The sequence below is a fragment of the Columba livia genome, chromosome 5 (assembly GCF_036013475.1).
Source record: "Columba livia isolate bColLiv1 breed racing homer chromosome 5, bColLiv1.pat.W.v2, whole genome shotgun sequence".
Lineage (NCBI taxonomy): Eukaryota > Metazoa > Chordata > Aves > Columbiformes > Columbidae > Columba > Columba livia.
Window position 1 is genome coordinate 5,870,057 of NC_088606.1, and position 9,829 is coordinate 5,879,885.

Genomic DNA, 9,829 nt, shown 5'->3' on the forward strand with positions numbered 1-9,829 from the left:
TAACACAATTCTTTTCCTCAGGCCCCTCTCCAAGTCATTGTCCAATTCTTTCTACCAGGCCATCTGTTCTACAAGTCCCTGATGACGATCTTCAGGCAAATACTGTTCTTCAAACCGACTCTTACACCACCCTGTGGCTGAACATTGTCACACCCCAATAATCTCCTCAGCTGATACCCCAGTCTGTGTTTGATGTTGTTGGAGTGCTAAGTCATTTGTATAAAACCTGTCTCTAATCACTTCCTTTGCTATAGTTTTCTGGCTAGAATAAAGTGTGGCTTAGAACTTGTTTTCTGCCTAGACTGACTTTTGGGGTGCCTCCACGACATTCCTCAAAGGGGGCAGTGGAGGGGGAGGTACAGACCTCCTCTCTCTGGTGACCAGCAATAGGACACGAGGAAATCAAATGAAGCTGCGTTAGGGGAAATTCAGATGGGACATTACAAAAAGTTCTTCCCTAAGTGAGTGGAGGGCAGCTGCAGCTGGCTTCCCAGGGAAGGGGTCAAAGCACTGAGGCTGTTGGACTTCAAGAAGTGTCTGGATGACACTCTTAGACAAATGGTTTAATTTTAGGTAGTCCTATGAGAACCTGGGAGTTGGAATTGATGATTCTTCTGTGTCCCTTCCAAGTCGAGATATTCTATGATTCTATGATAATAACCAGAAAGCCATGCAAGGCCAGGATGTTTCCTGAAAGTGCAAGGTGCAAGGAGGAAGAACATTTCCTGAAAATGCAGGTCTTCCGGCAGACCAGGGCAAGAGTGAATGAATTATTGACTTTGCTACGCCGGGGCATGTAGCTCTACCTTGTAAGCTGTCTTAGCTCAACATGCACAAGTTTTCCCACTTTTAGCCCTCAGATTCTCTCCACCGTGCCATGGGAGGAAAGGGCTTGAGCAGCTGTGTGATGCCAAGCTGCCTGCTGGGATGAACCCGCAACACCTGGGAAGTCAAAGCCAAGTGAATCATGAAACCAGAGCCCGCCACATCAGCTCTTCTGCAAAATGCTCCCTGATTCTGCAGCAGCTCAGCACTTTATTGCCTTCGTGTGGCAAGCTTTTGGTAGCCAGGGATTACAGGGATGTCTTCTGTGAGAACCTGCACCCTATGCCAGTGTTCCTCAAAAAAATGATGCACAGACACTCACAGATGCAGCATTTGCTCAAACACAATTTGATTGGAAACTCTGCACAAAGCTCCCAGAAGGAATGGACACTCTCAAAGTCAGGGGTGGAGTCGCTGTGCGGGTGGTAACGGAGTCCCTGTCACAAGCCTCCTCATGACGGCCTCTTCAGCTGCATTGTTTCCCACTCCCCAGTGTGTGCTTTTGCTGGGCAGGAAAGGCACGGCACCAGTTCCCGCTGCCGACTGATCAGTGTGTTCCTCGTGTCCAGCGCGCTCGGTTCTGTGGCGCCAGCTCCCCAGGGAGTGTCTGGGGTGGGCAGAGTGTCCCCCAGACCCCAGAGGACAGACACATAGAGGCACATGGAGCGGTGCCTCTCGCTTGGTCCCTGCCCCACCAGAGCTCCCAGCAAGAGTATCTGGGCCAATGTGAAATCGCCACCAAGGCCCTGACAGTGAGAGGGGAAAACAGGATGACAATCCTCTTTGTCATCACTGGCTGCTGTGCTGGAGAGACCATCGAGAGGGGAACGCTGCCACTTTTGGCAGAGGGCTGCTGCGCAGGGTGTTCCCTTTCCTTTCTGTGCCCTGCATTCTCCTCTCTTTTTGCTTCCTGGAAGATACGTTCAGCTGCCAGCAGCTGTGACCTGCGCAAACACAGCTCTGTGCAGGAAGACCTCTTTCAGCGTCCGTGGAGAACCAGTCTCTGAAGCCGACTTCGCAACTCCTCAAACTCAAGCTGTGCGTGCTCATGGATGTCGGGATTCTGCGCCAGGTGCTGGAAGAGGTTGACTGGTTCAGCCACTCGCAATTCCAGGGGCAAGATGATCTCCTCAGGCACATTCTCATTGCCAATGAAGAAGTGGTTCAGTTGTTTCTTCTCCAGGCAGCTCTGCAGGTACTGCAGGATGTCGTTCAGCTGTTCCCAGAAATGCCTCCTGCGCCAGTCTGACAGGGGTATAGTGGTCAGCAGGTGCATCACAACGGTCTTCAATGTGTAGGTGGAAAAGTCTCTGCCCAGCAGGCAGCGGACGCAGACCTGCAGGCATCTGAGGTGGTAGGTGTCAGGCTGTGCATGTCTGGCGATATAACTGAAGAACTTAATCTCTGCCACAGCGTAGGTCTCTGGCCACATTGTGCTTGGGGTGTAGGCAGCCTCTGTATACTGGCTGCTCACGAAGATGTCCGAGGTGCCTTCTTGCACCCCAAAAAAAAACTCAATTAAAATCCTTTTCTCCCAGCCTCGTGTCACACAGAATTTGCAGGAGCGGTCGGCGGGCAGCACTGTTAGACGGTGTGCAGCTGAAATAGGCAGAGCCCTCCAGGAATGTCTCACAAACATCTGGAAATAGCGAGCAATTTTCTGCACATCTAGGTAGGAGTCAGTGCAGAGGTCGTCTAGGGTGCTGAAGCTTGCATTCCTCCTCTGGTCCTGCTCGAGGTCATGGAGAAAGCAACGTGTCTCTCCTACCGGCTGCTCCGTCTCACAGGTGCACACCAACTCCACGCGGATGCGAAAGTTCCTCGCCAGCCACACGGGGCCCGGCTCCAGGTGGAAGATGTGTCCACGGGGGGGTTTCAGGGGCACAAGCAGGCGGTAGGTGATGTCTTCCTCACGGGGACTCCACCCTTCAAAGGCACTGCCCACCTCGATGGCATTTTCCAGCACTGGGAAACTAGTATTTGACAAGATATACTGGAAGACAAGGATGAAAGTTTCCATAAGGTCCCTCACAGTCTGGCAATCTCTGTCCAGGTGCTGAACTGGCCACTGGATGTGCTCTTCAAAAAACATTCCCGGGTCATTTGCATCATCATTCTCTTCTTCAGCTTCATTTGCATTGTCATTCTCTTCTTCGTGTTCCTCCTCCTCCACGTCACTGTCGGAGCTCTCCTCTTCTCTCTCTGGCTCACGGCTCCGTTTCCTAAGCCACCAGCAGAGCCCAAAGAGCAGGACCAGGACTCCAGCAACCACCCAGAACTGCCAGTGCTGCAAGGCAGAGAGGAGCAGGGATGCCCAGGTAAAGCTGTTTGATTCCTGGTTCCTCTGCTCCTGCTTCATCTGCTCTTCCTCCTGCCACAGCCTAGTCGTCTCCCGTTTCAGCATCTCCGCACGCTGCTCCATGCGCTTGCGCGTCTCCTCATCCAGTTCTTCACCGACCAACTGCACATTGTGGATAAGAATTTGCAAAATCCCGAAGACAATGTCCAAGAGAGCCATGGCCTGCACGAGAAGGGAGAGAAGGGGCTCAGTGGGGCTGTGCGATAGGGAGAGGGCTGGTGGGGGGGGGAGCGGGGCTGGGGGCCACAGGGAGCTGGGGGCAGGTAGGAGAAGGGCTGAGGCAGCTGGGAGGCAGCAAGGGCTGCCCCGGCCCCAGTGGCGGCAGCTCCGTGCCCTGGCCAAGGTGCTCCCGCGAGCGGCCGGGCCCTCCATGCAGGGTGAGAACCCACCCCCGGGGGCCGCGTTTCTGCCCCGGCCCCGTCCAGCCCGGCCTCCCCCCGCCTGCGCACTCACCGCTGGCCCAGGCCAGACTGGGGCAGCGCTGCTGCTGGCGCCCCTGATAACCGCCCCGTGGGGACTCGTCCCCTGTGATGTCACAGGCGCCAGAGCACGTCACAGGCATGTCCGCTGGCCCTGCCCATCCGGCCCACTCACAGCTGCCCCATTGTCCCGGTGAAGGCTGGGCCAGAGTTCATGTTCTTCACGGGCCCTTGCATGGTGCTTTACGCTGGGTTTGTTATCCTCTGCCTGCCCATGGCAATCTCATAATCATAGAACATTTTGGGTTGGAAGGGGCCCACGAGGACCATCTAGGTCACCTGACTCTGCACCGGACAAGCTTCAAGTTAAATCAGACAGTCATAGAAGCATTTATGTTGGAGAAGAGCCTTAAGATCATTGAGTCTACGGGAGGCTGGAGAGCAGCCAAACAGAAAGAGATGTGGGGGTTTGGGTTGATGGGAAGTTGAAGACGAGTCACCAGTGTGTCCTGGTACCTCAAAGAGCCAACCGTGTTCTGGGACACACCAAGCATGGCATGGCCAGCTGGGCGAGGGAGGACATTGTCCCGCTCCACACTGCGCTGGTGTGGCCCCACCTGGAGCACTGTGTGCCGTTCTGGGCGCCACACGATAACAAGGACATCAAACTCTTGAAGTGTGTCCAGACGAGGGCAACCAGGATGGTGCAAGGCCTTGAGGGCAAGACTTCTGAGGAGCAGCTGAGGTCACTTGGTTCGTTCAGCTTGGAGAAGACAAGGCTGAGAGGTGACCTCATTGCAGTTCACAGCTTCCCTGTGGCAGTTGCACATCCCCTGAGGAGATCCGGAGACTTCAATAGGACACTAGATGACTCTTCAGCACCTGCTGTGCCCCTTTGTGCCCCACTGTGCCTGTGTCCACGTACACACCTCAGATGGTGCTGACAGTCCTGGGGACAGGGTGACTTCACCTCCCCCTTGCTGGGGGGGCAGGAGGGGTGGGACCCTTGGTCAATTGACAGGGTCCTCAACAAAGGGGGTTCCCAGAGAAGCTGAGAAGCTTCTGGACCATCTTGTAATACCCACAGCCAGATCTGACCAGGCAATAAGACGGGGTCCCTGTCAAAGCCCCACTTTGAGTGGCCTTCTCGGAGCAGCAGGTCTATATAAACTCAGGTTCCAGTATAAATTGGGGAACGACCTGTTGGAGGGCAGTGTAGGGGAAAGGGACCTGGGGGTCCTGGGTGACAGCAGGATGACTGTGAGCCAGCAGTGGGCCCTTGTGGCCAGGAAGGCCAATGGTACCTGGGGTGTATTAGAAGGGGGGTGGTCAGTAGGTCCAGAGAGGTTCTCCTGCCCCTCTACTCTGCCCTGGTGAGACCACACCTGGAATATTGTGTCCAGTTGTGGCCCCTCAGTTCCAGAAGGACATGGAACTGCTGGAGAGAGTCCAGTGCAGAGCCACGAAGATGCTGAAGGGAGTGGAGCACCTCCCTTATGAAGAAAGGCTGAGGGAGCTGGGGCTCTGGAGCTTGGAGAAGAGGAGGCTGAGGGGTGACCTCGTTAATGTTTATAAATATGTAAAGGGTGAATGTCACAAGGATGGAGCCAGGCTCTTCTCGGTGACAACCAATGATATGACAAGGGGCAATGGGTACAATGTGGAACACAGGAGGTTCCACTTAAATACGAGAAGAAACTTCTTCACAGTGAGGGTGACAGAGCCTGGAACAGGCTGCCCAGGGAGGTTGTGGAGTCTCCTTGAGACACTGAAAACCTGCCTGGACACCTTCCTGTGTAACTTCATCTGGGTGTTTCTGCTCCGGCAGGGGCATTGGATTAAATGATCTTTTGAGGTCTTTTTCAATCCCTAAATTTCTGTGATTCTACGATTCTGTTTCTAGTCTGTTTGTTGGCTACACATTCCAGCTAGAATAAAGTCTATTTTGGAACTTATTGTTGTCACGGTTGAGACGGAGAAACGACGTAGACCGAGTTCTTAAGTACAAACAGCAGTCTCCACTTATTGCCACAAACGCAGCTTTATACAGTCTTTATCAGTTCATGTGCCTTGTTGCTATTGGTTACAGGCTGCAATAGTACCATATCATTGGCTAATTTTGCTATGGTCAAAGTTGCTCCTTTACTCCCATCTTTCTCATGGGTAGTCCTTTATGTCTTCGAGGCTAATTTCTGTTCCCATACGCTCTGTCATGGAATCCATGGACCCAATGTAGTTTCCCACAATTCCCCCTAAGTTTTCAGCCTGCTTCTTGATGGCCTCTTGAGGATGGTCAATAAACTGCATGTAATTCTCATTGGGAGCCTGTTCAACAGTCGTAAATGAGTTGGCTGCTTTGTCGGTTTCAGGCACCTTTATCAGAGCTCGATAAGCAAGGTCTGCTGACTGCCTCAGGATTTCAGAAACTAATAGCACCTGTAGTTGCGGTATGCCAATTGGTGTCTCTTCCAAAAGTTGGGGGATACGCACCCCTTTCACCGAACCCCCATTGTTCCATCCTAAATGATCTATAGCTGTTACATGGCATAGGTCTAATTTTGCTTGAGTCTTTCATGGTTTCTATCTGGTCTCAGGGCAACACATACACATACTCCTTTTCTTTTCCTTTTAACTTTTCAAGAGAATGCTACTACCCTTATCCAAGCGACCAGATAACACAGACTTGAACAGTGCTGAAGAATCATTAGTAACAGGGGCATTTGGAACAGTGCACATGTTCATTTTTTATTCCAAATCTAGCCCAGAAAAGCCACCCCCCTCCACTGTCTCTGCCTGTTCCCATTGCTCTTTTAATCCTCTCAAAGTCTCTAGCAATGAGTGCCATGCCATTAACAGTTCAGCTGTTTCCGTGGATCTTTGGGTAGTGCTTTGCCCCATAGTAATGTCCTTTGCAAAGTCACTTTCAGAAGGCTAAGACCCTGTATTGTCTGCATAAAATTGACATTTGGAGTGCCTCCATGACACCGCATCAGGGGAAATTCAGATGGGACATTACAAAGAAGTTCTTCCCTATGTGAGTGGTTGGTGGCTGGAACTGGCTCCCCAGGGAAGGGGTCACGGCACCAGGGCTGTCCAAGTTCAAGGAGTGTCTGGAGGACAATCTTAGTTATATGGTTTAATTGTAGCTAGGACTGTGAGGACCTGGGGGTTGGAATTGGTGATCCTTGTGGGTCCCTTCCAACTTGAGATATTCTATGATACTACGATAGTAACGGGAGAGCCATGCAAGGCCGGGATGTTTCCTGGTAAGGCAAGGTGCAGGGTGGCAGAACAGGTCCCGAAAAGGCAGCTCTGCTGGCAGACCAGGGCAAGAGTGAATGAATTCTTAATCTTGCCCTGCCAGGGCATGTGGCTCTTGCTTTATGGACTAAGCTGCCTTAGCTCAAGGCACAAGTTTTCCCACTTTTACCCTTCAGATTCTCTCCACCGTGCCACTGGAGGAAAGGGCTTGAGCAGCTGTGTGATGCCAAGCTGCCTGCTGGGATGAACCCGCAACACCTGGGAAGCCAAAGCCAAGTGAATTATGAAACCAGAGCCCGCCACATCAGCCCCTCTGCAAAAGGTTCCCTAATTCTGCGGCAGCTCAGCAGCATATTGGCTTTGTGCGGCAATGTCTTAGTTGCCAGGGATTACAGGGGTATCTTCTGTGAGCACCTGCACCCTATGCCTGTGTTCCCCAAGAAAGTGATGCACAGACACTCCCGGATTCAGCATTTGTTCAAACACAACTTTTATGGGCAACTTTGCAGATGGTAAAGCTCCCAGAAGGAATGGACTTTCTCACAGTCAGGGGTACAGTCACTGTCCAGTTGGTAACGGAGTCCCTGTCACAAGCCTCCTCGCGATGGCCTCTTCAGCTGCATCAGGTCCCACTCCCCAGTGTGTGCTTTTGCTGGGCAGGAACATTTCCCACTGCCGACTGATCAGCATGTTCCTCGTGTCCAGCGCACTCGGTTCTGTGGCACCAGCTCCCCGGGGAGTGTCTGGGGTGGGCAGAGTGTCCCCCAGACCCCAGAGGACAGACACATAGAGGCACATGGAGCGGTGCCTCTCGCTTGGTCCCTGCCCCGCCAGAGCTCCCAGCAAGAGTATCTGGGCCAATGTGAAATCGCCACCATGGCCCTGACAGTGACAGGGGAAAGCAGGATGACAATCCTCTTTGTCATCACCGGCTGCTGCGCTGGGGAGACCATTGAGAGGGGAACGCTGCCAGTCTTGGTGGAGGGCTGCTGCGCAGGGTGTTCCCTTTCCTTTCCGTGCCCTGCATTCTCCTGTCTTTTTGCTTCCTGGAAGACACGGTCGTCTGCCAGCAGCTGTGACCTGCGCAAACACAGCTCTGTGCAGGAAGACCTCCTTCAGTGTCCGTACATCAAGAGTCCCCGAAGCTCACTTAGCACAAACTCAAAATCAATGCGTGCATTCTCATAGTCCAGGAGCTGGCAGAGGTTGAATGGTTCAGCCGTTCGCAATCCGAGGGGCAAGTTGATCTCCTCAGGCACGTTCGCATTGCCGATGAAGAAGTGGTTGAAGCATCTCTCCAGCAGGCTGCTCTGCAGGTGCTCCGCGATGTCCTCCATCCGCTCCAGGAAATTACGCTTGCGCCAGCGTGACAGGGGCATGGTGGTCAGCAGGTGCATCACAACCGTCTTCATGATATAGGTGTAAAACTCTCTGTCCAGCAGGTGGCGGGCGCAGAGCTTCAGGCATCTGAGGTGGCAGGTGTCACCCTGTGCCTGGCTGACAATATGCCTGAAGAACTTCATCTCTGCCACAGCATAGGTCTCTGGCCACAAGGTCCTTGGGGTGTAGGCAGCCTCTACACACTGGTTGCTCAGGAAGAGGTCTGAGTCGCCTTCCTGCACCCCAAACATCAACTCAACAAAGAACCTTTTCTCCCAGTCTTGTGTCAGCACCCGGAATTTGCAGGAGCGCTCCGAGTACACCGGCATCAGGCGGTGTGTGGCTGACTCAGGCAGATCCTTCCAGCAACGTCTCACCATCTTCTTGAACCATTCAGCAGTTTTCTGCACATCTAGGCAGGAGTCAGTGCAGAGGTCGTCTAGGATGTTGGGGCCCTCCTTCCTACTCTGCTCCTCCTCGGGGCCATGGAGGAAGCAACGTGTCTCTCCTGCCGGCTGCTCCACCTCACAAGTACACACCAGCTCCACATGGATGCAGAAGTTCCTCGCCGGCCACGAGGGGCGTGGCTCCAGGTGGAAGATGTGTCCACGGGGGGGCTTCAGAGGCACAAGCAGGCAGAAGGGGATGTCATGTTCATAGGGACTCCAACCTTCGAAGGCGCTGCCCACCTCGATGGCGTTTTCCAGCACAGGGTACCAAGTATTGAAGACATCACGGTTGAAGAGATCGATGAATTTTTGCACCAGGTTCTTCACAGCCTCGCGATCTCTGTCCCGCTTCCGAACTCGCCTCTGTCTGGGATGCTCAAAATGCCTTCCTGGGTCATTTGCGTCGTTATTCTCTTCTCCATGTTTCTCCTCCTCCACGTTGTTACAGGAGCTCTCCTCTTCTCTCTCTGGCTCATGGCTCCGTTTCCTGAGCCACCAGCAGAGCCCAAAGAGCAGGACCAGGACCGCAGCAACGGCCCAGAACTGCCAGTGCTGCAAGGCAGAGAGGAGCAGGGATGCCCAAGCAAAGCCGCTCTGCTCCTGGTTCCTCTGCTCCTGGTTCATCCGCTCTACCTCCTGCCACAGCCGAGTCATCTCCCGGTTCAGCATCTGCGCACGCTGCTCCATGCGCTCGCGCGTCTCCCCATCCAGTTCTTCACCGACCAACTGCACATTGTGGATAAGAATTTGCAAAATCCCGAAGACAATGTCCAAGAGAGCCATGGCCTGCACGAGAAGGGAGAGAAGGGGCTCAGTGGGGCTGTGCGAGAGGGAGGGGGCTGGTGGTGGGGGGAGCGGGGCTGGGGGCTGCAGGGAGCTGGGGGCAGGTTAGGAGCGGGGCCGAGGCAGCTGGGAGGCAGCAAGGGCTGCCCCGGCCCCAGCGGCGGCGGCTCCGTGCCCTGGCCAAGGTGCTCCCGCGAGCGGCCGGGCCCTCCATGCAGGGTGAGAACCCACCCCCGGGGGCCGCGTTTCTGCCCCGGCCCCATCCAGCCCGGCCTCCCCCCGCCTGCGCACTCACCGCTGGCCCAGGCCGGACTGGGTCAGCGCTGCTGCTGGTGCCCCTGACAACCACCCCG

General features: G+C 54.3%; 2 protein-coding genes across 2 annotated transcripts; both read right to left on the reverse strand.

Moving 5' to 3' along the window:
- On the reverse strand, positions 1-3,341 carry LOC102095772 (inositol 1,4,5-trisphosphate receptor-interacting protein-like 1). Its single transcript, XM_021292839.2, has one exon. The coding sequence runs from the start codon at positions 3,245-3,247 to the stop codon at positions 1,805-1,807; it is 1,443 nt and encodes a 480-aa protein (XP_021148514.2). The 5' UTR covers positions 3,248-3,341; the 3' UTR covers positions 1-1,804.
- Positions 3,342-7,368: 4,027 nt separating this feature from the next.
- Positions 7,369-9,476, reverse strand: LOC102095959 (inositol 1,4,5-trisphosphate receptor-interacting protein-like 1). The gene has a single exon (XM_005506394.3). The coding sequence runs from the start codon at positions 9,474-9,476 to the stop codon at positions 7,980-7,982; it is 1,497 nt and encodes a 498-aa protein (XP_005506451.2). The 3' UTR covers positions 7,369-7,979.
- Between the last annotated feature and the right edge of the window lie 353 nt (positions 9,477-9,829).

Bases quoted from the DNA above. Each gene is read 5' to 3' on its own strand.
- LOC102095772 (XM_021292839.2), bottom strand. From the start codon at position 3,247: ATGGAGCAGCGTGCGGAGATGCTGAAACGGGAGACGACTAGGCTGTGG.
- LOC102095959 (XM_005506394.3), bottom strand. From the start codon at position 9,476: ATGGCTCTCTTGGACATTGTCTTCGGGATTTTGCAAATTCTTATCCAC.